Genomic DNA, 17599 nt, shown 5'->3' with positions numbered 1-17599 from the left:
TACTGCCTGCCCTGTCCCTCGTCCCTCGATAGTTTCTTTTGGAGTGGCTGACACAGGGAGGTGTAGTGCTGGGACCGGCTCGGTGAAGGGCTATGGGAGAAGGGCGTCCTGATTGCTCGATGCCTCGCTGGCAGAGGACCTGGAACAGGGCGCCCTGGAGATGTGAGTTCCCTCTGCACTGGCCCTGAGCTGGATGACCTGTTCTCATCTCAAACTGTGTGCAAATACCTGATCCCCTGCAGCCCGGCGCCTCCACATAAGGTTTAGCACTTAATGGTTCCCAGTTCCTCCTGGTTCCTCCCACCTCCTCTTGGTCTCTTCCAGTTGTAGCCACCTTCCAGACTCACCAGGACCCTCCTCCTGGCAAAGCCATCCCTGACTGTTCCAGCTCAGGCCCTCCCCTTTCTCTGAACTCCTCCAATACCTGTATCCTGAAGAATAGAATAGAACACCTGCGCCCAGACCACCACATATGATGGTCCAGGTGTTTTATGAAACTCAAGCCTCTCTCCCATCTAAGGTTTAGGTTTGTGAGTCAGGGATCTTGGCTTTTTCTTCTTCGGAGTGTCCCAGAGCACCCAGCGTTCTGGGCTCCAAAGCAACCAGCTGCTTGTCTTATATCTGGACTGTAAATGCCGCAAGAACAAGATCTTCTGTTCAATTCCCTACAACGTTTACGCAAGGCTGGGTAGACTCCAAAGCTCACCAGTCCTTCTGGGTGGAGGATGGCAGTGCCTGTCTCCCTGCCTCCTGAGCCAGCCGGCCGAGCCAGGGGAACATCTGGAATCTTTCTGACAAGATTCACAGGGATGTCTGGCAGGTCACTCTAACTGGCCGTTCTCGTCCAACCCTGCAGATGGAGAGGAAGGAGATACAGGAGGAGGCCACATGGAAAGTTCTTTGTCTTACTAATTATGTGATAGGCAGACTTCACTAAAGCCTGGATTAAGGCTCTGAGTCTACCTACTTCATTTTGTTCTGATTCCATCCCTGCCAAACAGCCTCTTTATCACTAACTTAGTTTCCCAAGCATAGTGTTACCTAGATGAAAAATAGGGACATTTGGAGCATCTGAATATTTTCTGATACAAAGCGCACCGGCTGTGGGGTTTACAGGGATCTCCTGCTTTTTGAAAGTTCGAATTACGCCACTTCACTTTTATGAAAGACCTACATTAGTACCTGCTTTCGCTAACTGCAAGGAACCTGAAGAGGATTTTTGCTTTTATGAAAAGTGAAAATAGCATCCAGCATTTGTTTTGCCCCTATAGGGGCAGCGTACCCCAAGCAGCGAGAGAGACCCTGCAAAGCTCCTTCCTGGGAACCACACCCAGCATGCCAGCATCAAGCCACCAAAGCTTTGAACGGTGTCTGTGAGCATCTGTGCTTCTTCTCTATCTGTTCTGTGCATCCATTAGCAAGATGTGTCCTAAAGTGATTGCTTCTCCACTTTACGATGTTTCAGCTTATGGAAGGTTTCATAGGGATGCTCTACTTTAGGATAGCTGGGGGAACCTGTATTTAAAACACACCAGGCTGGCTCCTTCACTGACCATTTCCCCTCCTTCTCAAAGTGGAAAGGCAACAACTTAGGAGTGGAGCACGTGTGCGCGTTGGGTGCCAGTTCATTGGTGTGGGTGCTTGAAGGAGCCAGCTAAGCCGTGGGGACGGTCTTGAAGCCCCAAGCAGGCAAGAGGCACTGTCCTCTGTTCACTACTGTGCTCTGACTCAGAAGGGCAGCCTGGCTCTTCGTCTTTCTCCACCTCCCCCAGCACAATGGTCATCACCAGAATGGCTGGGGGGCTGGGTGCCACCTAAGATTTCCCAGGTCTTGCATATTCAGACCAGTTGGACTTATAAGACTGGGATAGGAAGGCGGTGGGAACCCAGGAAAAGGACCAGGAGGAGGGGCTACCCACTTGCTATTTGCTCCCATCCTTCAGGGCTCACTTTACAGGTGTCCTTATCCTGGGAACCTCCTTTGACTTTTCCTGAATTTGGGACGCCACTCCCAAAGCCCTCTGTGCTGGCCCTAACCCCGCACTCCTCACGTTTTTCCTGCAAGCTCTGTGAGGGCAGGGACCTGTCTGTCTTGCTTACTATTGTTTCCCAGTGCCTAGTGCAGGGCTTGGCACATAGTAGGCACCCAATAAATATTTGCTAGGGTTATTTTTGGTGATAGTGCCATTAGAATTGGAAAAAAAAGCCTCAGCCCTCATCAACATCAGCAATCTTATTTTAATGAGAAAGCAGAGGCCCAGGAAAATGAGGACTCTGCCGCAAGTCCTACAAGAAGCTGAGGAAAGGTCAAAGGTAAGACTTCTCCCTCCAAGTCCAACACGTTCCCCCATCATCCTACCCCTCCCTGTCACTGCCAGCCAGCCCAGCTCTCCTGCCAGTCTAGGCTGGGGAAGCACGGCTACAGAAACGTCTGCACCCATCATAAAGAGAGAACCTATGGGAAAGTGTGATGCGAAAGCAACCTTCATCTGTCACTAACGTCCTTCCTCCTGCTGCCAGGCAGAGTGGCAGGTGGGGCTGCTGTTCTGAGATCCCCTTGGGAGAGCTGCAAACAGAGGCAGAGCCCTGGAGCTCCAGAGCCCTTGGTGGCACGCCGTCCCCATAGGAGTGGCCAGGGGCACCCTGTCCCCTCTCTTTGCATTCCCTACTGTTCTAGCCTTTGACACCTGGCATGAGAAATGTATACTGATGTTTCTTCCTTGTCAATTTGAGCTAAAGGCAGGGAGCAAGATGGTGATTTAGCAATTAGCTGGATCATATTTTGATTTGATAAAGCCCATTACCAGCAGCTGGCTAAATTTAACTCACGCAGGATAGGAAGGGAAGGGGTGTCTGTGTGTGGATTAACGTGAGTGAGTGGATGAGAAAAGTCTGGGGTTCCATCCCCCCAACTCATTTCACAGCCCCAGAACCTTCAGATTGCAATTTTAATGAAACTTTCAGTACACAGATCACCATTCTTTCCCTCCCTCGTAGGGGTTCCTGACAAAGTCTTTGGTCAGGAGTGGTCCGGGAAATGACTGCTTTCCGATGGGGTCTCTGGGTGGGAGATTTCCAGGAACTCGGCCTAAACTGTTCCTAGCAAGGATTCACTCTCAGCTCTGTTTTTGTCCCAGAATGTCAAAGCCGGTTATCCTTTCCAGACTTCTCCCCAGCAAGACAGAGAGGGAAGGAAAATGGCCAGAGGCTGTCCAGGCCGTCGTGCTCCTCCGCCCAGGAGATGTCGTCGGGCATGGGTCTCCGGAACCAGGGAACAAAAGAAGGCAAAGGCAGGGTCCGGCCTAGAACGAGGCTCAGAAAAAGAGAGGGGATGCCGCCCCCTCGGTGGGAGTGGGCCAGGCGGGAGCCAAGAGGTCAGACTCGGAGGTCGGGTGGGCGGCGGCGCCGCCGTGGATGCGCTGGTGTCGCGCCAGGTGGGTCTTGCGGCTGAAGCTCTTGCCGCACTGAGGGCAGGAGAAGGGGCGGGAACCCGTGTGGACGGCCTGGTGGCGGACCAGGTTGGTTTTGGAGCTGAAGCTGCGGGCGCACACGGCACAGGCGTGGGGCCGACTGCCTGTGTGCACCGCCTGGTGGCGGCCCAGGTGCGACTTGCGGCTGAAGCGGCGGCCGCACTGCGCGCAGGCGAAGGGCCTGGCGCCGCTGTGGGCCCTGGAGTGGGCCACCAGGTTGGGCCGCGAGCCGAAGCGGCGGCCGCACTGCGCGCAGGCGAAGGGCCGTTCGCCCGTGTGCACCCGCCGGTGCCGCGCCAGGTGCTGCCCGTGGGCGAAGGCGCGCCCGCAGTCCGGGCAGAGGAAGGACCGCTGGCTCGCGGGAGCGCCCGGGGGCGCGCAGGCCAAGGGCTCGGTGGCAGCGGCGGGGTCCACGGCGGCGCCCAGTGCGCACTCGTCGCACCCGAAAGGGCGCCCCTCGCCGCGGTGCAGACGCTGGTGCATGGCGAGGTTCTTCTTCCAGCCGAAGCTCAGGCCGCAGTCGGAGCAGGAGAAAGGCTTAGGCCCGGGAGGGGACGGAGTCGGGGACGGGGCAGGGGACGTGGGCGAGAAGGGCGCGTCGGGGGAGGACGGGGCGCGGCCGGCCGCCTCGTGGACCCTCTGGTGCCGCACCAGGTGTTGCTTGTGCGTGAAGCTGCGCGCACACTGCGCGCACTGGTACGGCCTCTCGCCCGTGTGGATGCGCTGGTGGCGGATCAGGTGCGTCTTCTTGCGAAAGCGCTTCTCGCACTCGGGGCAGGGGAAGGGCCGCTCGCCCGTGTGCGTCTTCTGGTGGGAGCCCAGGTGTATCTTCTGGCTGAAGCGCTTGCCGCACTCTGCGCACGGGTAGGGCCGCTCGCCCGTGTGCGTGCGCAGGTGGCGGGTCAGGTGGGCCTTCTTGCTGAAGCGCTTGCCGCACTCGGAGCACGGGAAGGGCCGCTCGCCGCGGTGGCTGCGCTCGTGCACCAGCATGTGCGCGCGCTGCGTGAAGCTGCGGCCGCAGTCCGGGCAGGCGCAAGGGCCCTCGCCGCGGTGCAGCCGCTGGTGCAGCCGCAGGGTCAGCTGGTCCCGGAAGCGGCGCTCACACTCCCCGCAGCCATAGGGCTTCTCCGAGGCCGGGACCCACCCCGCCAGCGCAAGCCCACCCAGTGGCCCTGGGGCCCCCGGCTCCAGCTTGTAGGCGGCGGCCAGAGGCCCCAGGTCAGGTGCGGGGAAGGGGCTGGGGAGTAATGACAGACGCTGGGGCCATTCCCCCTCCTCTTCCGCCTGCCGAACCTCCTCCTCCACCTTCACCTTCCGAAGCATCCACTCCTCCCCTGAAAGATCAAAACAAGGCGAGTCTGTTAAGCCCCATGTTTATTTATGCGCCGCTTATTTGCCAAGACCGCCACTTCCTGGAGCCCTGAAGTCTAGCTTCTGCTCTTTCCACTGGGAAATTCCTGGGAATGACCAAACCCAAAGATCACTGCAAGCCCTCCTCCTGGGCTCTCTGCTGCGGGGACGCTTTCGCCCCGGTTTGCCTGCCTCCCGGCCTCTGGAGTAGCCTCACCTTACTCTCCCTCAAGCTTCAGTCCTCAGGTTCCTGTCCTGGCTCATGTGTCCACGTGGCCCCCCCAGATCTTTCTGTTCTGGAACCTCAACCTCTCCTCTCCAGTTGAGCAACTCCCCTGAGTGTCCTGCGAATTGGCTACAGCTCAGCAGGCTTACCGCCAAACACCCCACCTTCCCAGATCTACCCCGCTGATGTCAACAGTAGGTCTACAGCCTCCTTCTCCCAGGGGGCTGGACTTGGAACCTTGACTTTCACCTTGGACGCCCCCCTTGCTCTCTAGCTCCTCCCCAGTGGCCACTGAGTACCTTGGCCTTCCTTCCTGTGGTTTCTCAAAGGCTCCTCCTGCTCCTACTCCCTTCATTGCTGCAATCACAGGGCCAGGTGGGAAATCCCAGTTTAAGAAGAGGATTGAGTTTACAGGACTTGGGGGACCAACGGATGGTGCCACCGCTGGAGAAGCAGGGAGAGCCCTCTTAGGGAGCAGGTTGGAGATGGGTCCCCCTGGAGCTTTGCCCCTCTTGGGCACTGCAATGGCCCAGCCAAGAGGAAGGAGCTCAGGACCCAGACCGGGAGTGTCCCCTTGGGTTCTCCTCTGCCACTAAGCAGCAGCGTGACCATGGTTGAGTCACTTAATCTCTTTGAACTAAGTTTGTTAGCTTGCTTAGGCGTAAAGGTTGGACCAGTTCATGGTTCCTAAATCTGGTGCCATGTCATAATCTCCTGGGCAACTTTCACAAAATGCATCTATGGGAGCCGGGCCAGTGAATCTGTTCTCTTTCTTTCAAGCTCCCAAAATGATTCTTGTTTGAGAACCTTTGTAGCAGCTGATCGGAGGTCCTGTCTGGCTCTAAAAGTCTGTAATAGCCTGAGCCTTGGTTACATTACACATGGAGTATCACAATTAGATTTACTCCTAGTTTCTTTTACCCATCCATCAGTTCCAAACAACTATTTATCATACTGTGATATCGCTTTCATTTTCATTGTGCCCCTCTTCTACTGAAGAACCATCAATAGCTCCCTATTATTTAGAAGATAAAGTTAAGTTCTAGCTGCATCTGAGGCTCACGCCAACCTAGTCCAACTCTCTTAATACTCCCAGGCATAAACCCCTCACTTCAGGCAAGCTGGTCTTCTGTAACCCCAGTCACGTGTCAACTTCCCTAGTTCGAAGTCTCTTCTCAGCCTAGAATGTTTTCCCATCCTCCACCCTCACCCTCATCCTAGCTGAAGTCTACACCTCTCTCAATATGGAGCACAAATCAACAAAATCTTGGACAAATCCAACATACGAGGATCTCATATAAACAGTTAACTGTTGACACTTTTACACTTCCTTGTGACATGCCTTTATTGTTATTTGTGCTTTTAATTCTTTATTCTAGCTCATATTGGTATCAGATTTCAGTTTCTGGAGGGCAGACATCCTGTGTTCTGTTTCTTTACGCATCTAATAAAAATGAGGATTGCCTCATGGACTGAGTGCCAACTGCAGACGAAGCACTGTATATACACTCTCACAAACCTTCACAAAAACCCCTGTGCAGAAGTTACTCTTATTTCTTGTGAACAAACTGAGGCTCCTCTAGCCTAATCCAAGATCACTCAGCCAAAAAATGTGGAGCAAGGATTCAAACCAGGACTGTGTCACTCTAGAGCCCCTCTCTTCCCGCTCTACCTAACACAGCCTGGACCTAGTGGGCACTAAATAAGCCCTTGTGGAATAAGTGACATCACTCAGGCAGAAGGTGATAAAGCTGGTGGTAGTGGAAGGAAGTGATGGGTAGGACTGTGGAGAGAGAACGAACTGTTTGATCGCCTTGCGTGTGGGGGAGATGCGTCAAATACAACAGCTTTGGAGCATTTGCGTAGCACCGAGATCAGTGGAGATTTGGGGGAATGAGCATGTCTGGGAAGAGACAATGAAAAGGTTGATCAACGCCATATGTCTTCCTGGGAATCATAATTCAAGTTGTCAACAGGAATGAACTTTGACTGGGGGAGACAGGCTGGGAAGTTAAGACTCCTGGAGGATGTTGAGGTGAGAGTGTGTTTCTCTTTGGGGGCCGGCCTCTCTGATTCCTGTTGTCTGTGGATGTAGAATTCCCTCTGCGTGCTGAAGCTCTACAGCAGAAAGGTGCCAGGGCCTGATTCATCTTGGGTTGGTAGGGCCCGGGGTGGCTGCCTCCTCAGATAGCAGCTCGGGAGCTGGCAGACCCCTGCTCCCTCCGCCTGGCCCCCTGGTGGGATGGAGAGCTGGGAACACTCACCTGGGCAGGAGCCCATGGGCTCAGCCTTCCGTGGTGCAGATGCCCGGCCTCCTCTGCAGGGAGCTTCAGCTTGTTCAGTGTGGGCACCTTCCTCTGGTCTGGGGGCCTCGCGCCCTGGCAGAGAACAGGCTACCTCAAGGATGCCGCAGACATCAGAGATGGACAGAGCTCCCCACTGGCACTAGGAAGCAGGGGCTTTTGAGACCCCGGTCCCAGCCCCACCGGCAGGATTGCATCCCACATCATACCTGCAGGGGCTGAATTCCCAGCTGCCCCAGGGCAGCCTCAGGCTCCTTCAAGCAGGGCAGCTGCTAAGGCCGTGCAGGTTGCAAGAGCCACAGCTGTGAGGAGTTTCTGGAATATGTGTGTGTAAGATAGTGGAAGCAAGGAAGGGTCCCTGCCCTGAGGCTTACATGAGGCTCCTAGGAGGGGAGATGGGGAACCTCCCAGCCACCAGGTGGACTCCAGTTCCAAGGAAAATCATTAGAGAAGATCGGGGTGTCAGAAAGCCAGGTCCACGCCTGCCTTAGGCATCTTCTCCCCGTATCTGCTTAGCTGCCTCCCTCACCTCTTTCCAATCTTACTTTCCCAATGAGGCCTACTTTCACCCCACTATTTAATCCTCCAGCCTGCCCCACCCCTACCTGCAGTGCTCTCAGGCTCCCTCACCCTGCTTTACACCCCCAAAGCACATAGCCTCTCCTCTTCTAACACAGGTTATAAGTACACTTATTTCTACATTTGTTGTCTGTTGACCCTCTGCCCTCGCTAGGATTAAGCTCCTGGAAGGTAGGGATCTTTGTCTCCTTGGTCACTGAGGTATCCTGAATATCTAGAATAGCACGGGGCACTTAGTAGGTGCTCAATAAATACCTGACGAACAAAGGAAGGAAGACTCCGCCCTGAGCCACCTTCCCTGGCCCCACTTACTTACCTGAGCATTTGCCCAGCGCTCTCTCTTCCCGGGGAGGGGACATCTGTTCCTGGGCATTATGGGACTCTTCCCCAGGCTCACTTTGGGGGGCCATCTCCGGCTGTCCCACAGAGAGTCCTGTTACAGGCAAAAGGATGGGTCCAAGTAAAGCACAAAGTACAGAAGAGGTGATCAAAGATGGGGAGGTCTTCCCCTTCCCAGCCCACCCCATGGGTTTTCCCCATGTGCTCAGGAAGGAAGGGTCTCTAACTAGCATGGACAAGGGACAGCCAGGCCCTGCAGTGGCTTGGCCAGGTATCGACCTCAGCCCCCTTGCACTGCGTCAAGGACAGGCGACAGAAGGAAGAGAGAGAAGAGATTTAAATATCCTGGTGTTCTGTGAGTACTAGCACCACCTCCAACATGGACCAGGCCTTCTTCCTGATGAAACCGGAAAGGATGCTGCCCTAAAGAAAGGCTCCCAGGGTCTCTGGGGTATCAGGGTTGCAGCCTCCTGAGGATGCTCTGCTGTCTGAATTAGGGAAGCAGCAGGCGTAGTATGTTCTTGAATCCTACTCCCCCGCCCCCCATCCAAGTCCCTTCAGTTCTGCTGGCTCACCCAGGGACCTGAGGGCCTCGAAGGTCTCTCTCATGACAACCCAGGATAACTCCTCCTGGGGATCCGGCCACAGACCCTAAGGAGAAAGACAGCCTTGTTCAGATTCTTCTCAGACAGCTTCCACCTGGGTCCTGGCTCTGCCCAACCTCTCCCCGTCAGCCATCTCCAGGAGCTCCAGAGGCGATGCCCTCAGGTACAGGTGAGGGAAATGAGGGAACGTGGATTTCAGAAAGCAGAGACCTTTGAAGGTGGACCAAGGCGAAGGCCTTGAAGCCATTTCTGCAAGCTAAGCTCAGGTCAGCTCCGGAAATCAGCCTGCCACCCTCACCTGCAGGTCTCTCAGAGCCAGCACCAGCCCTTCAGCGCTCCTCACCCCCCAGGGCCCTTGCCTGGGGGTGTCAGGAATCAACCGATTCTCTGGGGAGAGGGTGGAGGGTGGGAGACCAGAGGGGAGAGCGGGGAACTTCGTCTCCTAGGCCCTCCAGCTGTCATTGCAGGAGCCGGTGAAATAGGAGCCAGCCTAGGGGCGGAGGTGAGGATCGCTACTGGGCAACTGGTGGGGAGGCCCTCGGAGGAGGGTCCTCACCGGAGGCAGGAATAACTCTGGCTTCACCTCCCCAAAACCCTACCTCCCAACCATCGCCCCTCCCCCGCGGGGCTTTCCCAGGCTTGGACACCCGGCCCTCGAGCCGCCTTCGCGGCTCCTCCTCCAGCGGGTCCCCTGCCCCTCCCCCAGCAGACTCCCCTCCCCCCCAGTCTCTCTGGCAGCCTCCCCTCCACCCCTCCCCTCTCCCGCTCCCTCCGCCTTCCGCCCTCTCTCCCCGCGGAAGCCGGCTGGCTCTCCAGCCCCGCCCCCTGCCCCGCCCCTCCGGCTCCTCCCCCTGCCCACAGCCTGCCTGCCAACCCCTCTCGGCCCCCTCGGGTCTGCCCTCCGCAGCCACCGCCCCCCTGACCCGCCGCTGGGGCAGCCTCCGCGGCAGAGCTCCCCTCCCCCTCCCCAGGCTCAGGGCCGCCTTTCCCTCCCCTCCCGGTTCTCCCCCGGCTCCTTCCCCCTCCCCGGCCGCACACCCTCTGCCTTCCTTTCCCCCTCCTCTTTTCCTTCCTCCCCAACACCGCCCTCCTCCTCCCGGCTCTCCCCTCCCCTCTCCCTCTCCTCCCCCACTCTGGTTTCCTTTCCTCTCTTCACCTCAGTTCCCTCCCGCCCCCCCCGCTCCCCAGCCCTCCTCCTCCTCTCCCCACACCACCCTCTCCCTCCCTCCCTCCCTCCCTCCTTCCCCCCTGCAGCTCTCCTTCCCCTCCGAGGCCCCGTCTCCCTTCCCCCTCTGCCTCCCCAGCAGGCTCTCGCTTCCCTTCCTTCCTGGTCCCCACTCCCCAGAACTGCTCTTCCCCTCCCCCTTCCAGTCCGCCCCCCCCCCCCGCCCCGAGCTCCCGCCTAGTCGCCCGGCCCCCACCAAGCCTCGGGTCTGAGGCTCCGCGCTCACTCCGACTGCCTCACCGGCCCTGCCCTCCCCGCCCCTGCCTCCCAACCCACCTCCGCGTCCCCTCCCCTGCCTCTCCGGGGCTCCGTTCCCCATTTCTGCTCCCCACTGACTTCTCACCCCTCCCAAGTTTTCTTCTCGCGCAGACCCCTCCCACCCCCCCTCCCCGCCTCCGCCTGTCCCCCGGAGCCCCTCCGCCTGGAGCTCACTCCAGGTCCCGACCCCCTCCCGGCTCCCGGGCTCACCTGTCAGCGCCCTTCTCGCGCCCCTCCCAAACGCCCGATCCTCGCGCCTCGACTGCCCCGGCCCCTCGGCCCCCTCCCACACTCCCTCCCCCCTCTCCTGAGACGCCCCACTCCCTGCCCTCGGGGGCCTCCCACCCCTTCCCACCTGACTCCCACCCGGCCCCCTCTCCCCAGCCCCCGCCCATCCCTCTGGATGCCGGCTCTCCGCTCTCCTGGAAGCCCTGACCCCCCAGCCGGCCCTCCTCCCCGGTCCCACCCCTCCCTTCTCCGGCCCTCGCCGCTCCTCTGCCCTCGCTCCCCCTCCAGCCCCACCCCACCCCTCCTGCGCTCGGGGCGCCCGCACCCCCGGGGCTGTCACCTGCGCCGCACGGGCGGTGGCTGCGAGTGCGGGTGTGGCGGGGGAGCGGCGGAGCGCCCGCCCTGGGCGCCTCCACGGTCTCCCCGCTGCCGCCCGGACCCCGGCGCCCCGGCCTCCTGCCCCCGCGGGCTCGGCTCGCGATGGCGCCCGCCGCCTGCAGTCCCGGTGCGGGCTGCCCGGAGACTGACAGACTGACAGCCCCGAAACTTCGCGGGGAGGGGAGAGGAAAAGACGCGGAGGGAGCGGGAGCGGGAGCGGGGAAGCGGCGCCCGGGAGGAGGAGGGGAGCGAGGAGGCGGGAGGGGGCAGCGGGGCAGCCAGTGGGGGAGGTCGGGGACAGGGTGCCCAGGAGTGGAGAGGGTGCCCAGCGGGTTAGGCGGGCAGGTGAGGCTCTGGAGGAACGACGGCCCGCAGTAGGTGATGGAAAGTGGGAGATAAGGACGGGGGAGGGGAAGGGGTCGGGAGGGAGAGGAGTGCGGGGGGGGGGGGAAGGGGTGGAGGAGGGAGAGGAGGCAGGGAGGAAGGGCACTCGGGCTGCGAGGGAGGGTGCCGGCAGGCGCGGAGGGAGGAGCCAGGGGAAAGGTGGAGCGCGGGGCGTCGGGGGGCGGTGTGGAGTTGGGGGGAAAAGGAGGGGGCCTGTTAAGGGGAAGGGAGCTAGTGTCTGCGCTGCTGTCTTTGAATCGCAAGTGCCGGCCGGAATGTGTCTGCGCCGCGCTCCCAGCGGTGGGATCGAGTCCCCGACTGTCGGTCGGTGGGGTCGGTCTGGGAAACTGCGGCCCTGCCCCCGCTCTCCACCCTGATCCCACTCGGATCCACCCAGACCCGTACCCCCCCCCCCCGCCCCCCACCGATCTTAGACCCATCGCGGGAGCCGAATCCCTTGGGGGCGGTGAGGAGAGCCCGAAGGAGACCAGGCTGGGCCCCAGTGCCTGCTAAGAACGTGACCTTCGAAGTAGAAATTGGGGTGGGGACTTAGAACCAGGTCACCTGGGAAAAGGCAGGGCTGGCGAGGAGGCGTCGGGGGTGAGGCCGGAGTCGGATGGGGTGAAGACTCCCCACGGCGGCGGCATCCTGGGGAGCCGCTGCTGACGAGAGGGGAGAGTCCCCTGGGCGTGGTGGGGAGCGGATCCTCCCACCCGGCTGGAAACCTCTGCCAGTCGGGTGTGGAGGGGTGCCCTCAGCCCTCAGACATCCCTGCCCCTGGTTGTGATGCTTCTCTTCAGCTTTGCCACTTGGGCACCCCCACCCCTGAAAGCTCCCCATATCCCGTCCTCCTCCATCTAAAATGTGGGCTGGTTATTCCGGGCCTCCCTCTCTAATCTTTCTCCCATCTCCTCTGGGTTCCAGCTTCCTCCCTCCTGCCCTCTTTAGAGAGAAGGATGTGACTTGTATTTCTCCCCAATCCACGTGTGGCTTTTCGGGGAGGGGTGGGGATGACTCGGTGCGAAGAGCAGCCTCCCCTGGCTTCCACACCCCACCACCTGGAGGGGATACCAGGGCACAGAGAAGCACGGCATGCAGCAGGGGCACATCAGCATTTGTTGATGCTTAGGATGAGGGGGACAGGAACAGGTGGTACCCGGAAGAGCACAGGGTGCCTCGGAATCGGCTGTGGAGGGCTCTTCTACCTTCTGTATGGGCTGCTTCAGCCGCTCAGTGTCGGGCCCGCTCACCAGGCTGCAGGACGGCCCTGGGAGCAGAACACATCACTGTGTGCCAGGGTGGGGCACGAGCACCTCCGTCTGTCCTTGTAAGACCTGCAGTGAGAGTGTGTGTTAGGTGCCAGAGGGAGAGTGTCCGGGTGTGCATGTGTGAGAGGCTGGGAACAGCTGGGTGTCCACGGCCTGACCCTGGACCTTTCCGAGGACCCCATCCGAGAGCTCCATGAGGGATTCACTGCACCCTCTCCTGGCCCAGGACCAAGGGTCGGCCCAGAAGAATGCCTGGCAGGGCTCTGGTTCCCGGCAGCCTCCCCCCCGACCCTGCCCACCGCAGGTGGGGTGACTGTGTGGGATGCTTGGAGGCACATCAGGTTTAGGGGCTGGAGGGTTACTCGATCTGGGGCCCAGGCCACCCTCCAGCCTGGGTGTCCTCGGAGCTGGTAACCGGTAACCAGGATGTAACCAGGATCCCCCTGGGGAGCGAGCTGCTGCCCAACCCTCTTGCAACCGGATGCTCTGCTCGGATTATCCCATCCGGTTGCCTTGCCTGAAGGGCTGGGGGAGCCGGCTGCGGGCCCCTCTGCCTCCTGCCCCCCACGCTTGCTAGCCCAGGCACTCCTCCCTGAGGCTGGCTCTCGTTCCCCTGTCTGGGCTTCCTGGTTCTGGATCCCAGGGACCCTAGGAGAGCAGGGTGGACCCAGCCAGGCACACATGATCACCCTCAGTAAGAAGTCAGACCGCACAGAGGGAAGGGCGCACGTCATCCCTCTGTCCGCAAACAGTCCAATCGCCCTGGAAACCCCATTCCTTCTGCTGACTGACCCTCGTTTCTGGAGTGCTTGGTAGGAGAGGGGGCAGGAGAAGCAGGAAGGGGACAGGGGAGAGGATCGTACACTCAGGATTTGAGGGCTGGAAGGCCGTGGCCCTGTGACTCTTAACACTATTGTGGGGTCACGGCCCCCCTTGAGAATCTAATAAAAGTTATGAAACTGTCATCAGAAAAACATGCACACACACAATTTCAAAGTATTCGTGGAGCCCCTGTCCCACCTGTGATTCCCTGGGAGGCCCCTGAGGTTTTTACTGGTAAGGAAATCGAGTCCCAGAAAGAGAGTGTGGTTTGCCCCGTCCACGTTCATTGGTGGTAGGGCCTGAGAGTGTGCACTCTCAGAGGCCCAGTATGTCTGGCTGTGACCTGGGACACACGGACCCCCCCCATCACTCACGCGCACGCGCGCACACACACACACACACACACACACACACACACCAGGAAGGGGTTTGTTTCCAGGGAGAACTGGCCTCTGAGGCGACTGTGTGATGTGTAGGCAGGTCCAATCTGGTTCTGGGCAGCTGGTGCTCCAGGGCATGGGGCTGAGATAAAGCCTCCCCAGTGCCACGGGCCTCACGCTCGCTGTCTCAGGCTGCCTTGGACACACTGACCCCAGGCTGCAGTAGCAGCAGTGTGGGGCTGGGGAGGCCAGCCCCGGCCTCAGCTCACCTGCCACAGCATTGGCTCCCCAAAGCCTCACAGCCCCCAAAGGTGACCTGGGGGTCGCCATGCTGCTCCCTGCCCTCCTCTCTGGGACGGCATGGGCACTGGCTAATGGGTAAGCAGCCCACCCTGGGGCCCCTCGGACTAAGATCCTTCTCCTCCTGCCCCAGGCTGAGGACCCTCTGGGGCAGCCAGACTCCTTCCCGCGCCCCCCTTCTCTCAGCCTGCTTAACTTAGCCTGCTCCTCAGTTAACTAACTCTCCACTGGGAGTGGGGTCACAGGATAGGGCCTCTCGGACAGATGGGGATGGTGGCCGCAGCTGTCGGTCCCCATCTATGGGCAGGCAGTGGTGTAAGCGGACAGAGACCATCCTGGTGGAGGAGGAAGTAACCCCCCGTCAGGAGGACCTGGTGCCCTGCACCAGCCTCCATCATTACCAGCGCCGGGGCTGGCGGCTGGACTTGACCTGGAGTGGCCGTGCGAGGCTGTGTCCCATCTACAGGTGAGTGACGTGGAGCCTGGGCTGGCTGCCGATCAGGAGAGAGCCGTGGGGTGACATCCTTAGAGTAGGGGAGGACCGAGTGGTGACCTGGAGAAGCGGGCCTTTGGGAAGCAGGTCGTGGGTGGGCTCCAGAGGGGTGGGGGTGGTGGATGAGTGGGCACTTCCGTGGGCAGCACAGGGAGAGTCATGATGCCTGCTCCCCGTACCCTTCAGTCCGCCTTCCCGAGATCATTCTCGCTTTGGAAATTGAGACCAAGAAGGGAAAATTACATGATAAAGCCTCTCAGAGAGTAGGTGACCAGATTGAATATCCCAGGCCATTCCCAGGGCTGGGGCTGAACGCTAACATCTTCTCCCCTCCCCCTACCTGGTGGACCCAGGCCCCCGGAAACCAGGCCTGCTGCATGGAACCAGACGGTGAGGGCTTGCTGCCCAGGCTGGGGGGGGGGGGGCACCCACTGCACCCTGGGTAGGCGCCTGAGATTAGCCCAGATCCGGGGTTTCCTGGAGGTGGCAGGCTGCCTGGGGAGGGAAGTCCGGTCCAGGCTGACCGTCTGGCTCTGCCCCATTCTCTCTTTCTACCCACCACAGCCCTTGCCGAAGCCAGCCTTGAGGGCCACTGCTTTGCCACATGGCTGTGCCAGCCGAGGGCAGGCTCAGCTAACGCTTCTGTGGGAAGCCTGGAGGCGTGCTGTGCCTGGTCTTGGGGACACAGCTGGCGGGATGGCTGCTCCCAGCCCTGCCACAGCTGGTCCAGCCACAAACTCCCAGGTGGGTCCACAGACCCCAGCCTGCGGGAAAGGCACAGCCCCGGCCGTCACCTGGTCCCCCGAGGGGCAGTTAGAATTTTTTTTTAATTAATTAATTAATTAATGTATTTATTTATTTATTTTTTGATGCATTGGGTCTTCGTTGCTGCATGTGGGCTTTCTTTTTTTTAGTTGCAGCGAGCAGGGGCTACTTTTCATTGCGGTGCGCAGGCCTCTCATTAAGGTGGCTTCTCTTGTTGCGGAGCACGGGCTCTAGGCGCACGGGCTTCAGTAGTTGTGGCATGCGGTCTCAGTAGTTGTGGCTCGCGGGCTCTAGAGCGCAGGCTCAGTAGTTGTGGCGCACGGGCTTAGTTGCTCCGTGGCATGTGGGATCTTCCCGGACCAGGGCTCGAACCCGTGTCCCCTGCATTGGCAGGCGGATTCTTAACCACTGCGCCACCAGGCTGCAGCCCAGGATGTGTGCCATCAGCTGCTGGACGGTCCATGCAGGGAATGCCATGCCCAGGTACAGGTGGGGGTGGAGGTGGCATCAGGCACTGGAGGGGTGGGAAGGGGGAGTGCCGGGGAGGTGCCAAAGGGGGCACCTGGTCCAGCCACCAAATTGCTTTGGGCCGTCGGTCAGGGCGCCCCCTCTGGGAGGCTCCTATATATTATCTCTAAGGTCCCTTGCAGTGTTCACCTGTTTGGTTATAAACCAGGGCGTTTTGGAAGCAAGAGGAGGGAGGCGCTGGTGAGTACTGGAGAAGGCTGGTTGGCTGAGGGGCTGTCCCGTTTTGGCAGGTGCCCCCTGCTGAGTACCACGAGGCCTGCCCCTGTGCCTACTCTGCTGCGGCCCCGGCGGGCAGTGGGCGGGAGGAGCGGCTGGAGGCCGCGTGCCCCACCTTGGCCAGCTACGCCCAGGACTGTGCGCGCGGTGCATCCACGTGCGCTGGAGGAAGCCCGGCTTCTGCGGTAGGGCTCCCGCCCGTCCCTCTGTGCGCAGCCTCTGGCCTCCCCACCCTGTGGAACTGGGAACTGACCGAGGGCCCTCACGTGGCTCCTGTTTCCTGAGGGGTCCGCCACCCCCTGAGCGCCCCTCTGGCGGGGCTGCCAAGGCCTGCTGGCTCTTCAGCGGCAGCGGGATCTGGCGGGAGGAGGGGAGCTCCTTGGGCCTCACAACCCACTCCTGTGCCCGCAGAGCGCCTGTGCCTGGGGGGCCGGCTGTGCTCAGACTGCGCCTCGGCCTGCCCGCCCAGCTGCTCGGCAGTGGGCGAGGGGGGCGAGGGGTCCTGCGGGGAAGGGTGCGTGAGCGGCTGCGAGTGCCCGCCCGGCCTCTTCTGGGACGGCGCCCTCTGTGTGCCTTCCGCCCGCTGGCCCTGCTACCACCGACGCCGGCGCTACGACCCCGGTGACACCGTGCGCCGGCTGCGCAGCCCGCGGTGGGTCCGCGGGCCTTGCTGGCCTTTTCGCTGGGGCTGGAGGCTCCCTGGTCCCCTCTGATCCCTCCCTTATGCTGTCTCCTCAACCTGCCTCCCTTCTGGGGCCTCCTTCACAAGAGACCTGTGACCTCTCAAGGCATAAGTGACGGCCCTGCTTAAAAACCTAGCCGGTGACCTCCATCAGCTGACCTCTAGTGCTAACGGGGAGAAGGGGGTGCCGGGGGAGGGAGGGGCCAGGGTTTTGGGGGGGTGGGAGGGCGTCTCCAGCTCGGTCCCTCCCCCTCCACCCCCTCCACTCCACCCCCCACCCCCGCCCTCCCCCTCCGCCGTGGGGCCGATCCGGAGCGCGCCCTCCTGTCCCTCGCGCCCACAGCGTTGGCCAGGATGGCCTCTGGCTCTGCGCGCAGGCGCCGTGCCCCGCCGAGGGCGCGGTGGGCGGGGACGGGCATTACCTCACCTTCAATGGGCGGAGCTTCTCTTTCCGGGGCCAGGCGGGTCGCCGCTTCAGCCTAGTGCAGGTGTGCAGAGGACCAACTCCGGGAGCGGGGTGTCGTGCCAGAGCGGGGGCCCTCGCGGGGGTGCTATGGGGGAGAAGGGACTGTAAGCAAACCACTAAATAAACAAAACACACAGTCGTCCAGAGAAAAGCTGAGAGAGAGACGATTCTGGAGAGAAGATGGCAGCCGCAGACCCTCAAGCCTGCCCTTTGGGTTCTCGCCTCCTCCTTAGGTTCCTGTGAAAGTCCCGCTGTCATCGCCACCCCAGCCCAGGGGCACAAAACAAAACCCAACCTCACGGGGTTTTCTCACACACGGGACAGTTGGGCTTGT

The 17599-nt window shown here is 60.5% G+C and overlaps 2 protein-coding genes across 7 annotated transcripts in view; one reads left to right on the top strand and one right to left on the bottom strand.

Annotated features, from left to right (window-relative positions):
- Nucleotides 1-2934: 2934 nt before the first annotated feature.
- Nucleotides 2935-11444, bottom strand: ZNF467 (zinc finger protein 467). Of its 6 annotated transcripts, none has more exons than XM_059933109.1 (6): nt 10924-11440; nt 9171-9362; nt 8843-8918; nt 8245-8361; nt 7311-7424; nt 2935-4804 (listed from the first exon to the last, which is right to left on the bottom strand). In XM_059933109.1, exons 3-6 carry the CDS (start codon nt 8874-8876, stop codon nt 3315-3317), a joined length of 1755 nt encoding a protein of 584 aa, XP_059789092.1. In that variant the 5' UTR covers nt 8877-8918; nt 9171-9362; nt 10924-11440; the 3' UTR covers nt 2935-3314. The 6 variants fall into 6 exon arrangements, with proteins under 6 accessions (XP_059789092.1, XP_059789093.1, XP_059789090.1 ...); XM_059933110.1 differs by lacking the exon at nt 10924-11440 and adding an exon at nt 10566-10581; XM_059933107.1 differs by lacking the exon at nt 9171-9362 and having other exon boundaries at nt 10924-11444.
- Nucleotides 11445-11555: 111 nt separating this feature from the next.
- LOC132372213 (SCO-spondin-like) overlaps nt 11556-17599 on the top strand; it is a 51479-nt gene continuing 45435 nt past the window's right edge. Inside the window, 9 exon segments of the mRNA XM_059934381.1 lie at nt 11556-14193; nt 14423-14581; nt 14962-15050; nt 15173-15420; nt 15794-15856; nt 16132-16255; nt 16258-16302; nt 16529-16769; nt 17143-17287. Of these exon segments, the coding sequence (XP_059790364.1) occupies nt 14144-14193; nt 14423-14581; nt 14962-15050; nt 15173-15420; nt 15794-15856; nt 16132-16255; nt 16258-16302; nt 16529-16769; nt 17143-17287 (1164 nt within the window). The 5' untranslated portion in view covers nt 11556-14143.

Source organism: Balaenoptera ricei, chromosome 9 (genome assembly GCF_028023285.1).
Source record: "Balaenoptera ricei isolate mBalRic1 chromosome 9, mBalRic1.hap2, whole genome shotgun sequence".
In the NCBI taxonomy this organism is placed as follows: Eukaryota; Metazoa; Chordata; class Mammalia; order Artiodactyla; family Balaenopteridae; genus Balaenoptera; species Balaenoptera ricei.
Note: the sequence above shows the minus strand (reverse complement) of the source record. Positions and strands in the feature narration are given on the sequence as shown.

What these genes read in the sequence shown, in the direction of transcription:
- ZNF467 (XM_059933107.1), bottom strand. Translation starts at nt 8,876, where the DNA reads ATGAGAGAGACCTTCGAGGCCCTCAGGTCCCTGG. An exon ending in CGAGGCCCTCAGGTCCCTGG is followed by an intron (nt 8,362 to 8,842) that starts GTGAGCCAGCAG and finishes TGCCTGTAACAG; the next exon opens with GACTCTCTGTGGGACAGCCG. An exon ending in GCCCATGGGCTCCTGCCCAG is followed by an intron (nt 4,805 to 7,310) that starts GTGAGTGTTCCC and finishes TTGATCTTTCAG; the next exon opens with GGGAGGAGTGGATGCTTCGG.